Here is a 16,771-nt window from a genome sequence, read left to right on the forward strand (position 1 = left end):
TTTTACCAAAAAATGTACAATAAACCATTTTTATTTGCAAAACTGTGTTTAATTTTTGACATATTTTTCATGATATTGGTTCAAATTTTGAATGCAAAACGGACTTATATGCTTTTTTTTCTTAATAGGTAACAGCTATTACAAAGTTTATATTGTAGATAGATAGAGCTAAAAAATACGCATCTAATGATATATTAACATCTTATATTTAATTAATAAATATATAAAATATTATAAAAAAACAGTTTCAAAAATTTGTTTTGGCTGTCCTGTAAAATTTATAGTTTTCGATTTGTGGCCCTTTTGTATTCAAGGAGCGATATGTAACATAAATAGATGTTACATATTAACGTTTATAGGTAGGTACCTATTGTAGACGTTTACCTACCTCTTTATAACAAGCCTAGAGTTCTGAAGTCTGATTACTAGTCTGGCCTAAAAGCAAATAGGTCCCTTTCACACTCGGGAACGATGGGTATATTTATTTCCCCTTAAAAAAATCATGTTCATCATTGCAAGCTAACAGAGCGCCAACAAAAAAACTTGTATAACATCGTCTAGCCTGTTTAAACAGGGTGTGTGGAACTCACTCTCAAATTCGTGAACATGAGCAGATATCATCATCCAGTATGTATAGTTTTATAACAAATGCATTTTCAACATTTCTTGTAAAAACTAGTAATACTAGTTTTTAATTATTGTACACAATTTTACAATCGATATGAGTATATCAATTTTTAAACATTGTTATTTTATGGTACACGAACTAAACGTAGCTAGCTACGATCCGTTTTACGCAGGTGAATTATTATTAATGCGTATGGATTCTCTCAACGGTAAATTTACAAAAAAAATATATTGCGATGTATTTATATGCTATTTGCTTACAAATATTTTTATTACTTATTGCTACGATTTAATTTAAATAGTAACTTACAAGTTAAATGATAACATTTACTTGAATCAAAGTTATGAGAGAGGTTCCACGTTAAACTGAACGATCGAACGAGCGACTTGACAGATGATGTGGCCTAACGTCTAGCGAATTTTTTAAGAAATATTATTATAGAATAATTAGAATGCGAAAATGATTGTGTTAAAACTTATTTTATTTACGTTATTAATCTCAGGGATACACTGCAGGCACCCTGATAAAGTTTACTGTGTAAATAATGAATGTGACGGTAAGTTGTGTTATGTGTTTTACAATGTCAGTTTTCATGTGATAACTTTCTATTAACATATTTGTAATTCTTTCAGGACCTATATCTAAAGCGAAAACTTTACTCAGTTATGCAAGTGTCGACCCGGAACATATATCTTTTCGTGGGAACAGTGATGCCATCGTGTTAATGAAATCAGCTGGTACGAATTCAGAGTTGTGGTACGTGAATATAAAAGGACAATCTGGATTTGTTAACTCAAAATTCTTGAAAGAATACAAAATAATCGAGAAGAATTTAATTACTGTACCCTATGAGCCTAAGGGACAAGAGAATGTACAGCCAGACAAAGTTCAGCAGGCTCATGAAGTCATTGAAGGCACTACAATATACACAACTGAAGCAGCTGTGAACAATGCTCAAGAAGATGCTACTACTGAGGCACCTGTTAACTATTCTAATGAAGACCTGACACCAACACTTGACAGTGCAAATGAAACACCAAATGATAAAGTAGATATTAATAATGAAAACGAAACTGTTCCTAGTCAAGATGGTAATGAGGTTAGTGAAAATCAGCCAAGTGATAGCCAAGAGTCAGGAGCTCCATCTGAACAACCTCAAAGTGATGTTGATACAACAGAAGTGCCTGAGCAAACAGACACTCCAATAGAAACTAATGAGGCAAACCAAAGTACTGAAACAGCTTCAGAAACTGAAGCAAAGCCTGAGGATGTTACTAGGCAGGAAGAACAACCAAGTATGCAACAAGTTGATGAAAAACTCCCCGAAGAGCTGCCTTCTGAAACTTCTGCTCAACAACTTTTTTCAGCTGCCAGTGGTGCTTTAAACACTGATCCCCTAGTGCCTGATAATAAAGTGACTGAAACTGAACAGACTGACAGTAAGGAACAAAACACATCTTCATCAAATACTAATGTAGAGGATGTTCAACTAAGTCAGGACACTTCTAGTGAGTCTAATACTGTTCTTAATGGTGAAGTTAACCCTGTAAATGAACCTGCTTCTGATCCAACAGAGACTCTTGTTCCACCACCTGAGGCACAAAATGTAAATAATCAAGACAGCAATCCTTCCAATATTAATGGTATAGAGACTAATGACAATGTACCACCTCATGCAGAACCTTTGGTGAATCAAGACTTAGAAGCAAAACCTGCTGAAGACCCTGTTCCTACTGACTCAGAGACTGCAAAAATGTCCTCTCCTGATAATATTCCCTCAACAACAGAAACTGAACTTCCTGCACCAGAATTGCCGAACGAACCTGTTGTACCCCCAGCACAAGAATTACCTGCTGAACCCTTGCCACCCCCTGTAGAATCACCAGCTGAGCCTTTCACACCGCCTGCACCGATAATTCCTCCAGTATTAGATACAATACCCCCAATTCCTCCTGTTATAGAATCAATACCCACTCTCCCCCCAGTAACTACACAAACGATTCCAGCTTTCTATCCTCCTGAGCCTCAACACACACCAGACACAATTCCTCAAAATGTAAATATAGAACAACTGGCTTTTGAGAAACCACAGGAGTTGCCTTTTACAGATGACTATACAACTACTTCACCATTAGAGAATGATGTACCAAATAACCAGGAAACTGTACCAGAACCACCACCACCACAAGACTTGTATCTCTCTGATAAGTCAGAAGAACAAAATATTCCTTCAAATGAACAAAAGCAAGAGGAATTAGACCAGACAACAGAGGCTCCAGCCCAAAATGAAAATAGTGAAGGCTTCTTCTCAAACATGTATTCATCTGTAGCGGATATATGGCCTTCTTCAACTGAGGCCCCTCCTTCTATTTATAACACTGATGAGTACCCAACATATGAGAGCGAGAAAAATGATAAGACTGAAGTGAATGAGGGATTTTCCTTTATGAAGTATATTATGTCTACTTATTATTCTGTTATGGGAACAAGTGAAGAAACCAAAGCTCTGTTTGCTACTGTTGGTAAGTCAATACCTACTATACTACTAATATTATAAATCCGAAAGGTTGTGAGAGATGTATGTACATAATGTTTGTTAGTCTTTAACAAAAAAGCTATCTAACAAATTTTAATGAAATCTATCTAAATACATAGGTAGTTTAAAACTTTTATGTGGACTAAGTCGCGCGCTAGTAGTTATGTAGAATGTGTATAAAAGCATATTAATATTTTTTTTATTTATCATAGTGATAACTTTATTCGACCCAGATATGGGTTGTGTGTTGCCCTGCATCTGTTAATGGTTGTGTGAACTCATCATGACAATATGTAATGTCTGTACCTAAATAATATTGTAATGAGGAAAAGTTAAATGTATAGAAATGTTATTCTGTGTCTCCTGCAATTGCTTTAATTATTTTGTATCCATAATACTACTGTTTATAGGAAAAATTAATTAATTTTATTACTATATGAATAGTAGGTTTTTATTGCCACATAATTGAGAAAGTCAATCAATGACTTGCATACAGATTGCACTTAATGATAAACTGATAAGCATAATTTAATAAAAAGATATACTAATTATATGACCACCTAATATATGTATATATTTTTTAATGGAGTAACTATTGCTTACTGCTAACTGTACTTTACAGTTAATATTTGAAACAGTTGTTATCTATGTTTACAATAGTCTGCATCAGATAAGTGCTCTTATCCAATGTATCATTGATTTTTCTTGATAACTATAAGGAATCTTAAGTAGTTTCAATAGCAGTTATTTATCAACTTATCTGTAACTAGGTATATGTTCTAACTATCATTGAATGAAATGTTGTCAGTATATAATACTTGATTCACATTATTCTAGTAGAGCTTCATCCCAACAATCCAGCTTTTATTTAATTTACTCTAGTTTTATGCCTTATAGTCTAGTCTGACAATGTAATTATCTTTATTATAATGAATGATCCTGTGTACTTTCAAAATAAAATAGCTTCCCTAAACAGACCACTGTCTGCTGCATAACTCCAGTACTGATGTCCCAAATTTTCAATTTTGGATTCCTTAGCCAGTGTCGTCATTTGCATACAAAACTCTACTGAGTAGTTGGACTATATGAGTGAAGTGTCCGCCTTTTATAAGGTCAGACACACTTAGTACAGCTGACAGTATCAAATGAGAATTATACAGACTTTCTACTTCTATGCATTCCAGGGGAAACCTGCTACTCTGATGAATATTGCGATGGAACATCCAATAATGGCAGCAATCGTCTCCTTACTTTCTTGCTCACCACTGCCACCTCAGTACTACTCTTCACCCTAGGATATTACTACATAGACAATAGGCGACAAGATGGCAGACTCATCGGTCAAATCAACTCATTACAAAGAGATTTGCTATCCACTACTAAGGTAAATATTATATTATTTTTTAATAATATCTGTGACTGTATGTGAATATTGTTTATTCATTCAAAGAGATGAAACATCATTTTTATGAGTAAATGTATAATGTTTTTATAACACCTACTCAAACATAAGTAAATGCAGTCTCATTTCACAAGATTGTTTTATTATCAACCAAAATCAAAACAATTCATTCAATAGTGAAAGTTGATATGCAGTATATTTTCAAAAAACTAAGTGGGCTCATAAGTTTCACAGCAAAATATAGATAAATCACATCTAAATTTATGTTTCAGGAGAGTGAAATCCTAAAAGAAGAGCTTTTATCTACTAAGAACAAGTTAGCTGGCATTGAAGACAGTTCATTTGGCATGGACGACATGGTACAATCACTTAAAGAGGAGATCAATGAACTGAAGGCCACCAATGACAGGCTACGGAACTCCTTAGATGATAATGAGAAGCTGCTCAGAGTATCGGAGAACACGGCGGGTGAATTGCAGAATACTCTGAGTGAGGTCGAAAATACTCTCAGTGAGCTCTTGGCTGAGAGAGCTAACTCTGAAGAGCAAATTGTGGAACTGAATGGTAAGTTTATAAACTTCATGTCTACATTGTATAAAGAAAATAATCTATTGTAATTTGAATATTGACAGATCTTTAGTAGATCATGAGTTTTTTCAAATAATATGCTTTATAAAAAGTTCTTCGTATTATCTGTTTGCTTGTGACAAAAGCAGTTAAAATTCGCTGGTGACAAAGTTCTACATAAATGTTTCAAGCTAAAAGTACAAGAAATGCGTTAGTAGGGAAACAATAAAATAAACTTCAGATATGCGTGAAGATTGACTTGATATTGAAACAGAAAACAATTGCAATGTTTATGAAATATTGATTCTTTACACGGACTAAGAATGTCTCTTTATTAGATGTTATAATGATAGCTTTAAAAACATTCAATAAAATGATGAATAACTTCAACTTTCATATTGCGTGACTGCAAAATACCTGTATTATGGATGAATAATAAGTCTTCATCAACTTTTGCCTGTATCCATCTATAGCAGATAACTAAGGTGGAGTCAGGCAGAATTAGTTCATTTTCGTTCTTAGCTCAAAAGGTCTATTAAGGAGTGGTACCCTGCATACATATACATATAAGTGCATGAGGAATATTACTCATTTATAAAACCAAAATATAAAAATATAATTTGTTTGTTTTAATTTTTCAGGTAAAATTCAAGCGTTTGAAGAGGAATTGATTTCAGTCAGCCGTGAGAGAGATAATTTCCAATTGAAGTATGTATCAGCGGAGAGTGCTTTAGAAGAGTTTAAGAAACAGAAGAAACAATTAGAAGATGTAAACCAACAATTATCAGAGGCTAAAAATACCATAGAATTACAGAAACATGAACTTAATGCACTTAAAGTAAGTAAAAACAATATTTCACTGATTCAGAATATTCCGCTTATTCTATCACAATATATTGCATTCACAATTATAACACGAATAATTGGGTTTTCGTTCATATTTATTCAGTAAGAATTATGGTCAGAAGACCCAAGTCTTCTTTTTTAAGTTTTCTAAATTGCTCATATGACATGCTTCAATGCAATTTATTATTTAACTAAAAACGTAGTAATCCAGAAATATTATTCATGATTAGTCAAGAAAATGTATAAAATTGTATCATTAATTTTAGGATGCACTTAAAGAATTGAAGGGTGGAATGCCTTCAAATGTGGATGTGACATCTCTTATCGACCACACTGAAATCAAAGCCAAACTGTCCAAGGCATTAGAAGAGAAAAAAGCATTTGAAACTAAATATGAGGTAAGTTTATTATTATTTAAATGAAACTGCTGAATTATTTATAGAGGTCATAGTTCTGTTAGATAAAAGTACTGTTTATTATGTTGGTGTACATTATCTAAATATGTTATTCGGCTATCATTATTTGTGAGAACTCTTCGAGAAAACACCGACTTTTATCTATGACGCTTTCTGTATCCTCTATTCGCTATAAGGTTATGTCAATTACACTGTAAACAGAAATCTCATATCAGGATAGTAATGCACTTTTTCAATCTATTTAGATGACTCTTAATTATAATTATGGCGATAATGGGAACTTTATCGTGTCTCGCACGTTTAGGTAGTCAGCATTATATACCTTTTATTAATTTAAAGAGAACTCAGATAATTCCTAATGTCGCCATCCCTAAGTATAATAAAATAATGCCAGTGTCCGAAACAAGTCACACTATCCAAAATACCATTAAGAGATTTCTATATTACAGACAGAACATAAAGAGAGAACTCGGCTGGCGGAAGAACTACAATCAACACAAGAAACATTGCACACCACCAGTCAGAATGCTACGGAAGCACTCACTAGATTAGATGTATTAGGCAAATACTTCCAAGAGAGAGAAAGTGAACTACTAAAGTGAGTATTGTTTGTACATTACCCTCTTTTTTTTCGTGTAGTCGGTTAAAAATTCACTTGAATATGCTATGCGTTATGATATGGTATATTTTTTGTTTATTTCCAGGGAGCTTAGCGCCAAAGAATCCTTGTGGCTAAGCAAGCAAGGCGAGTCAGCTAGCACAGTAGAAAAAATAGAATTACTTCAACAAGAAGTTCAGAGACACAAGTAAGCAATTTTTTTTAACAATATTGTTATAATAATTATATTTTTTTTGGATCGAGAAATTTACCTAGTCACTCTCGGTTGCTAAGTAGTTGCGGTGATGTCCCTAAAATTTAATTTACGTATACAACGTGCCGCTGCAATGGCTTATTTCCTTCAACATATGGGTAGGGCTAGAGGTCCTTAGTCACGTAAAGTACAACAAATTGTATTATTATTATTAATTACCGACTTATTAACAATAAACTTTATTAAAAAAAAAACCACAGCCTGTACATAATCTACTCGAGTAAAATTCGTTCACCGGGCTCAGGAGTCATATGATATTCGAATCAATGAAACTAAAATGATAAAGAATGCTACTACAATAAAGCCCCTCTTTCCTTGCTACTCTGCTATTAGACGGGCGGCGCATGCGACGTTGCCGCACCGTTTGATGTACTTACTTTTGTTGTTTGTACAGAGTGTTACAGTTTTGATAACATTGTTTTATTATTTAGTTTCTGTGACATTTAAATTTTTTCATTTAGCTAACAATGTTATTTTATTGTTTGTTACATGATTATTATCCCCTAACCCTACCCATACGTTGAAGGAAATAAGCCATTGCAGCGGCACGTTGTACATTAACGAAATAGTAAAAGCGGCTTCTTTAGTACACCATGTTTTGAATCAATTCTTAGAAGAAAATTATCTTCTCGTTCACACTGTGTGTTGAATGTGTTTATCGAGTGTGGTGTTTGCAGGGAGAAGTGCGACGCGCTGACGCTGGAGCTGGCGGAGCAGGAGTCGTCGCGGCGCTCGGCGCTGAGCGCCGTGGAGGCGCGAGCACACGCCGCCTGGCTCGAGGCGCGCGCCGCCAAACGCGACGCCGACGCGGCGCGGGACGACGCCGCCGCGCTGCGCCGCAAGCTCGCCTCGCTCTCCGCGCTCTCCGCCGGGGACGGGGCCGCCTCGCCGCTACACAGTACGTATCGCTACACGAGTCGCTAGGTAGTAAGCGCGGCGTGGCTCGAGGCGCGGGACGACGCCGCCGCGCTGCGCCGCAAGCTCGCCTCGCTCTCCGCGCTCTCCGCCGGGGACGGGGCCGCCTCGCCGCTACACAGTACGTATCGCTACACGAGTCGCTAGGTAGTAAGCGCGGCGTGGCTCGAGGCGCGGGACGACGCCGCCGCGCTGCGCCGCAAGCTCGCCTCGCTCTCCGCGCTCTCCGCCGGGGACGGGGCCGCCTCGCCGCTACACAGTACGTATCGCTACACGAGTCGCTAGGTAGTAAGCGCGGCGTGGCTCGAGGCGCGGGACGACGCCGCCGCGCTGCGCCGCAAGCTCGCCTCGCTCTCCGCGCTCTCCGCCGGGGACGGGGCCGCCTCGCCGCTACACAACAGTACGTATCGCTACACGAGTCGCTAGGTAGTAAGCGCGGCGTGGCTCGAGGCGCGGGACGACGCCGCCGCGCTGCGCCGCAAGCTCGCCTCGCTCTCCGCGCTCTCCGCCGGGGACGGGGCCGCCTCGCCGCTACACAACAGTACGTATCGCTACACGAGTCGCTAGGTAGTAAGCGCGGCGTGGCTCGAGGCGCGGGACGACGCCGCCGCGCTGCGCCGCAAGCTCGCCTCGCTCTCCGCGCTCTCCGCCGGGGACGGGGCCGCCTCGCCGCTACACAACAGTACGTATCGCTACACGAGTCGCTAGGTAGTAAGCGCGGCGTGGCTCGAGGCGCGGGACGACGCCGCCGCGCTGCGCCGCAAGCTCGCCTCGCTCTCCGCGCTCTCCGCCGGGGACGGGGCCGCCTCGCCGCTACACAGTACGTATCGCTACACGAGTCGCTAGGTAGTAAGCGCGGCGTGGCTCGAGGCGCGGGACGACGCCGCCGCGCTGCGCCGCAAGCTCGCCTCGCTCTCCGCGCTCTCCGCCGGGGACGGGGCCGCCTCGCCGCTACACAGTACGTATCGCTACACGAGTCGCTAGGTAGTAAGCGCGGCGTGGCTCGAGGCGCGGGACGACGCCGCCGCGCTGCGCCGCAAGCTCGCCTCGCTCTCCGCGCTCTCCGCCGGGGACGGGGCCGCCTCGCCGCTACACAGTACGTATCGCTACACGAGTCGCTAGGTAGTAAGCGCGGCGTGGCTCGAGGCGCGGGACGACGCCGCCGCGCTGCGCCGCAAGCTCGCCTCGCTCTCCGCGCTCTCCGCCGGGGACGGAGCCGCCTCGCCGCTACACAGTACGTATCGTTACACGAACCACTACGTGATAAACGCAGCCTGACTGGTAGTGCACGAGTACGCGGTTTGTGAGCGAGGAGACAAATTTGCCGAAACGAACAATCGGAAACTTGCAGAAACGAGCAGCGTATCCGCTGTTGATATGCTTATTCCATTTAGATTTTATATCTGCGAATTTAAAAAAATAGACATATTATAAACAAATGCACTAATAAACTATTTTATTACCTGTGATAACATTAGTGCTCGAAATATTTTAGCTAGAAATAATATTTATATTTATTTTCGACAATATTTACAAAGTATTGTAAAAATCGGTAATAATACGTCTTTATCATATCTAATAATGAGGTTAAGGGCACTTGTTGTTGCTGTTCAGGATTTGATTAATAACCTTGTTTATTGTTGCTATCTGACGAACATAATGAACTACTTCGATACATTGTAATATTATTATTAATATTTTTTTCTATTCAGATAACCAATTAAGCTACTATTGAAGTCAGAAAGCGATGCTTAGATATCATCTCAAATTGTTACTAACCTGAGTGACAACTACTATGTTAGTAAAGAAAAGAACTATAAATGTGAAACAAAAAAAAAATCTACTAAAACATGAATCCTTATAAGAGGGTAAAAACGGGACCAGACTACTGAGACTTCCTTGTCTGTCTGTCTGTCACCAGGCTGTATCTGATTAACCGTGATAGTTAGTACACAATATTACAATATATAATATTGTTCACAGAGGTAGCATCTCCACTAGAGAACGCGGATAACCCAATGATTCCGCCGCCGCTACCACCGATGTTCCTGCCGCCCCCGCCGCCGCTACTGCCGCCGCTGCCGAGGCCGCCGCCGCTCGGAAGGCTGCCCTCACCACCCAGGTTAGTATTCCACTGCTGCGAGCGGATCACCTTCTACCGAGAAGAGCGTTGTTTACTATTAGTACTTTTAAATTTCAAGTTACTTTTAGTTTTTGGTTTTCAAAGATTGATTAAATAGTTTAGCTATATTCTTGTAACTTCACTAAATTACAAGCTCAGATAGACGTAGATAGATATTTTAACAAACCGCAATTTTACAATATCGCTAGTTTATTTATGAAATGCCACATTGCCAATTTTATGACGATATCACTTGTCAATGCTGGAAAATAAGTAAGAGTTTTTTTTTATGTTTGTAATAGGTACGGCGACCGGCGGTACTCCCCGGACAGCCGGTACTCGCCGGAGAGCCGGTACTCGCCTGACAGCCGGTACTCGCCCGAGACAGTGCGGTACTCGCCCGACAGTCGCTACTCGCCACGCAACCGCCGCTCGCCCTACTCTCCCCGCTCGCGCAGACGATCCCGCTCCAGGGAAAGGTAAATATTACTAAAAATGCTTATATATCGAGTCTTGTCTAAGTCTAAAGGCCAGTTTTAAGTGGCCCCCAAGTGTCGACGGGGGTCTACCTTGTCGTGACGAAACAAACACAACACACAACAACGTTAACCTGAAAAAGATATATAATGTTTTGATTTTTATTAAACCGAATTGTTTTTTATGTGCTGTTGGTACACTTGGTACATTTAAAAAAAGTAAATTTGGATAATATCGAAGGGTGATATTGATACTCTTAAAATTAGAAATCTATATAAAGCTACATTACTCTTTGGAAGGCTTTAAAAGCGTTTATCTATTTCCTCGTAATCACGACGTTTTTCTTTTGGTCACTACCAAATAATGTACCAAATTAATTAAATATTGCGTGCAATTTAAGACAAGAATAGTCTCCTACTATAACTCACTATATCTGTATTTGTATAGTTCAGTAAACTATGATACCGTCATGATAACAGTGAACAACAGCAAGCTTTCAACATAAATTACCATAAACGTGTCTTGTTGCGATAAGATTTTTGTATGCATAAAAAATAACTCCATCAAATGCTGTTTGAAATCTTTCTCTCTTTTGAAAACGGGTGCCGTCATCAATTCGTTAAATAGATCTTATTTTTGGTTGGTAATGTATAATAAAACTCAAATAATTTAAAATTGTAATTAATTCCCTAGTGCATAATTATTATTATTCTTCGGGGCCCATAGCTAACAATATAAGCTGAATGAATATATTTTAAAAGTTTTCAAAGGGTCAAATATCGTTTATAACATCTGTATCAGTTTGTTGTCGTGAGAGTCGCTTCAAGGAAACGATAGTAGTGTTTGTCTACTAGACAAGCGATGGGCATGTTTGTGATAGTGCAACTAAGTAAATATCTATTTATTGCACATGTGATACTAGAGTCGATTAGGTCACAAACCTCTTGACTGACCAGTGACCCTATTCACGTCACAATGTAGTCACGGCAAAAAATTAACAACTATGTTTTATTAACGATCAAATCACTAACACAATAATAATTACTTATTTGTTAATCGCACTATATTATTTTATTTCAATCGAGTCGTAGTCTTCCGAATTTTGATTACCGAAACTGATAATTATTATTATTTTTAATCTCGGTGATCTATAGCAATTGTGTAATAGAATAGAATTGATGTGATATTTATTACGCAGGTATGAAATGGTAGAAAATCGTGGTTCAAGGTCACGCAACGGTCCGGCGGACACAGAAACTGAATACAACTCCGACAGCCCGTCGAGGGAGCCGCGCAGGCGTGGTAGATACTCAAGACATTCAGGTAAATAGACGAAATCACTACGATTCAGTAATACATATTCTTTTAGAAAAAACGATTTTTCTTTCGTGAGGTTAGAAGCTCTTAGTGGAATTTTGCTAATCGCTGCATCAATATTTTGTTAAATGAGTTAGGTACTACATAACGAAGTGTTGATAATAAAAATAGCAGTACAATTGGCTAAAATCGATCTTTTGTCGTTTCCAGGTCCAAGCTCAGGGTCAGGTTGTTCGTCAGAATCGGATAAATGAAACGGTCTCAAGGTATCAATAGGTTACTTATCCAAGATCTACACTATGTATTTGTGATGCCAAATTTGGTTACGGTGGTTACGTATGTATTAGTTGTGGATAATAAAACATTTTAAAGCTTATGACGTACGTTAAAATCTACAGCTTAAGGGTAGTTCTCATTATTTGGTTTTAATCCCGATTTCTTCCTGAGCTATTTTAAAAAGATGAACAGAGAATTTATTACTTAGGAAAGATTGCAATTTATTCCAAAACGATCTCTGTTATAGCAGTTATAGTGTATTTAATACTCTTATTTTCCGAATCAGTACTAGATACCTCACAAATATAACGACCCAAGTGCCCGCGCTCGCAACTGTGTTACTTCAAAAGCAATAATCTAGAAATAGTCATAAGGAATTGGAGTAATCTTATTGCCTTTCATCTACACATAAACGTTGTATTCTATAGTTCGATGTAACCGAGAATTGATTGTTCTGGCTAGTCGCCCAATAAGACTATCTACTGTTATAAAATCACAATGTCTGAGCCATAACCCGGAAAGACTGCTAATAAGTGATTATGCGAAAATTTAATTAATATAATTGTTAACGGAAAAATGTTGATGAATAGTTTAGTCACACGTATTTATATGTACATATTTATATATAAAACATTGAATAAGTGGAACATAATGAACATTTGAAAATTAAATCTAAGTATCCGATGAAACGTGTTACGATACAGAGACAATCTTGTTGGTGCTGTTTCTTTTGTACATTCTATTTGAAAATTCTATTTTTTTAAATTTCGCAAGCCATTTTAACGCATTTAAAACTCTATAGAACCAAAGAGTTTCAAACTTTCTCTCTTTTTGTACCTGATTTTTCTGTCTCTTTCTCAATAGGAGTTTTGTCACTAACAAAATTATGTTCCTAACATGTAACTTTGGTTGAAATATGGTTCGGTTGTTTTAATAAATTAGATTGTACTTATAAGTCACGTAATATGCCTTGCACATTAACTAATAATGTTGCCACCACAGAAAATTAGCAATAAACTAGTATTATGCTGTCATCAATCCGTCAAGAATTGCAATCTTTAATTTATTGAACACTTGTTGTTTTTTAGTCAGTTAAATGTATTATAATAATTAGATACGATTTTAAAATAAATAATTTTATCATTTTATATATTTTATTGTATTTATAAGACCTTATCTCCTCTTATTATTTCCACTAGACATTACACCCGATATATTGGTTTCGTCATAAATATAGGTGAAAGAAGCTCAAATCAAATTCAGACAAATCAAGACATTCAGTTATAGCCTCGGCATCAATTATTTCAAATACTTTATGATAAAAGTATAACTCTATGTATATAAATAAGATAATACCTAGAGAGGCGAGTGACCTCGTTGCACACTCATAATCAAGCTACCTACAGGCTATGTGCAATACCCTCACTTATTACATAAATTACATAAGCGACATTTAAATAATCTTAAAATAAACTACGACGCTGAACTCAATGACGAAAAAACACATTATCAGCTGTTTACATAAAAAGATAACACAGAATTTACTTATTAGTCTTTATTTAAACTACGTATGTACATTAAATATAGATAAAATGTTAAATAAGTATTATTCGATATGAGTAACATGTGTTTTTCCACGTGTGTTGTTTCTCCTGAATGACAAATTAAGGGACTACGTTCCATGGAACAAAGCTGCCTGGCTCGGGCTTCTCGAGCTGAAATAAAAAATTCAAGATTAGAAATAAGCTTATAATAAATAAACCTATCAAAAACTACGAAATACATTTACTTATATGTATACGTTTACCTTTAAACTAATACTTAAAACGATATAAGAACTAATCCATTAAAATAAAATCCATACTAATATTATAAATGCGAAAGTAACTCTGTCTGTCTGTCTGTCTGTCTGTCTGTCTGTCTGTCTGTCTGCTACTCAATCACGCCTAAACTACTGAACCAATTTGCATGAAATTTGGTATGGAGATAATTTGATACCCGAGAAAGGACATAGGCTATGTTTTACCCCGGGAAAATGACGCATTTCCCGGGAAAATTCAGGTGGCGAACGAAGTCGCGAATAATCAATATCATAATGACATTGAATTAACAAAATTCCGTTGCCATGGCAACTGTTTTAATGGCGGATATGCCTTAGCGCGACTTCGATATATTATATGAGAGAGATGAGATAAAAATAATTTTGAGAATATTTTTCTTGAAAAAAAAAAGCATATTTTTTATCATCACGCTACGACCAATAGGAGAAGAGTAACAGTAAAAAGTGTTACAAAAACGTGGAAAATTCTGACCCATTCTCTTTTATGTGACGCAAGCGAAGTTGCGCGGGTCAGCTAGTATATGATAAAAAAACACACCTTCCGTGTAATATGATCCTCACAAGCCATACGTATACGCGCCGATGTAGCTGGCGACTCGAATGGGAATTCCATAGACGCCCCGGTCTCTCGGCGCGCCGCCCTTATCGCTTCTTTGATGGCGAAGAAAGCCGACGACGCCAGGAACAGAGGCGGCTCACCAACGGCCTAGATAACATAAAGTGTTATAAACATTGTCCATAACACATTATGAGATTTAAATGTCATTTATGCTTACCTTCGATGAATATACAGCTTTCGGATTAGAAGCTCCTTTAAGTAGAGATACGTTAAACTCTTGTGGAATGTCACCAAATCCAGGAATTTTGTAAGCACCCGGTCCTCGAGAAAATAGTGTGCCAGTCGGAGAATAGATAAGCTCTTCCATTGTAAATAGACCGTATCCTTGTATAAAACCTCCCTCAATTTGTCCGATGTCGATGGCTGGGTTTATACTTTCACCCAGATCCATAACAATATCACTTCTTATTACTAGGTGATCACCACTGAGACAATCAATTTCTACTTCCGTACACGCTGCAGCGAATGTGAAGTAGTTAAATGGTTTGCCGGTATTCTCTTTGAAGTTGTAACCAATTTCGGGTGTAGCATAGAATCCTGAAGCAGCTAAGCTGACTCTGTCAATCCAAGCTTGTAGAACCCAGTCTTCCCACTTTCCATTAGGATTCTTGTCCTTGAAGGGCTGCAGCCTCTTGTTCAATTGCTCGCAAGCTTGCAGGACCGCCATACCATTGAGATCAGAGCCGGCACTAGCAGCCGTGGCTGAAGTGTTCGGCACTTTGTCAGTGGATGTTTCACTGACATGAATCTTAGAAGCATCTATTCCAAGACACCTTGAAGCTACTTGTATCATCTTCGTGTGAAGTCCCTGGCCCATCTCCGTACCTCCATGAGATAGAAGAACTGATCCATCTACGTATATCAGCACTAACGCTCCGGCTTGATTCAACAGTTTTTCCGTAAACGCAATTCCGAATTTAGTTGGAATGATAGAGATCCCTCGTTTACGCCATCTGTGTTCTCTGAAAATTTAAAAAAATATACATTTAGGGCCTTGTTTTTAATAAGTAGATTAGCACGATAATATAATCTTAGTTTTGTGTAGATAGACAAATGTTGCCATTTGACCTTATTATCATATTTATTGCGCATTTAGACTATGTAAGTAGTAACATAATTATTTACAGAATGGTAACCTTGACATCTTGTTCTAGCAGTTATCAGGCTTTTCGGACTTGGCAATTCAGTACAAAATGACTTACTTGTTGAATTTCTCTATGTTACGTCTCCTCTCAGCCAGATTGCTCTTCGCTATACATTCGTCCCAACATCTCTGCAACGTGCAGTTTTCTAATATCTGTCCGTAGTGAGTGGTAGTATTCTCTGTGTACAAGTTTAATCTTCGAATTTCTTCAGGTGTCTTCCCTACTTTAAATGCTATATCTTCTATTATGCTTTCAGCGCCAAACATTCCCTGTGGACCGCCGAAACCTCGGAAAGCGGTATTCGACGGTAAATTAGTTTTGCAAACGTGTCCAGTTACTTCAGCATCTGGAATGTAATACGCATTCTCATAATGGAACATAGCTCGTTCGACCACCTGCAAAAATATGAAAGTATATTAGTATTTTTTTCACCAAAAATATAATATGCTAGCAATTGTGTATGTACTTACGGGTCCAGACAGATCTATGGAATAGCCTCCGTTATTGTAAATGTCCACTTTTGCTGCCATTATCTTTCCCTCTTTAGTCACAGCAACTTTGTATTTAACCAAAAATGGATGTCTTGTGCCTGTCATCTGCATGTCTTCATCTCGGTCGAGCATGCATCTTACAGGTTTCTGCAGTTTATGAGCCGCTAGTGCGACAGGAAGAGCAACTAGCATACCACGAGATTCCTTGCCGCCAAACCCACCACCCATACGTTTTACACGTGCGACTATCCTATTCATAGGTACGTGCAAAACGTGGCTTACTAATTTCTGAAACATCAATT

General features: G+C 38.3%; 2 protein-coding genes across 4 annotated transcripts in view; one reads left to right on the forward strand and one right to left on the reverse strand.

Annotated features, from left to right (window-relative positions):
* ry (xanthine dehydrogenase rosy) overlaps positions 1-16,771 on the reverse strand; it is a 369,886-nt gene that overhangs the window by 347,205 nt on the left and 5,910 nt on the right. Inside the window, exons 4-8 of one of the 2 annotated variants that reach the window (XM_076118162.1) lie at positions 16,449-16,757; positions 16,036-16,373; positions 14,991-15,795; positions 14,753-14,920; positions 14,013-14,089 (exon numbers count right to left, since the gene is read on the reverse strand). In XM_076118162.1, the coding sequence (XP_075974277.1) occupies positions 14,039-14,089; positions 14,753-14,920; positions 14,991-15,795; positions 16,036-16,373; positions 16,449-16,757 (1,671 nt within the window). In that variant the 3' untranslated portion in view covers positions 14,013-14,038. Of the gene's footprint in view, positions 1-13,911; positions 14,090-14,752; positions 14,921-14,990; positions 15,796-16,035; positions 16,374-16,448; positions 16,758-16,771 lie in introns of those variants that run through there. The other variant, XM_076118161.1, reaches the window with a different exon arrangement.
* LOC142975372 (uncharacterized) lies at positions 1,005-13,524 on the forward strand. Of its 2 annotated transcripts, XM_076118164.1 has the most exons (14): positions 1,005-1,184; positions 1,261-2,136; positions 2,737-3,150; positions 4,349-4,548; positions 4,839-5,130; positions 5,775-5,971; positions 6,246-6,377; positions 6,845-6,993; positions 7,100-7,201; positions 7,945-8,165; positions 10,166-10,304; positions 10,607-10,783; positions 11,980-12,104; positions 12,309-13,524. In XM_076118164.1, exons 1-14 carry the CDS (start codon positions 1,088-1,090, stop codon positions 12,350-12,352), a joined length of 3,165 nt encoding a protein of 1,054 aa, XP_075974279.1. In that variant the 5' UTR covers positions 1,005-1,087; the 3' UTR covers positions 12,353-13,524. The 2 variants fall into 2 exon arrangements, with proteins under 2 accessions (XP_075974279.1, XP_075974278.1); XM_076118163.1 differs by having other exon boundaries at positions 1,261-3,150.

This window comes from Anticarsia gemmatalis, chromosome 9, assembly GCF_050436995.1.
Source record: "Anticarsia gemmatalis isolate Benzon Research Colony breed Stoneville strain chromosome 9, ilAntGemm2 primary, whole genome shotgun sequence".
Taxonomy (NCBI): Eukaryota; Metazoa; Arthropoda; class Insecta; order Lepidoptera; family Erebidae; genus Anticarsia; species Anticarsia gemmatalis.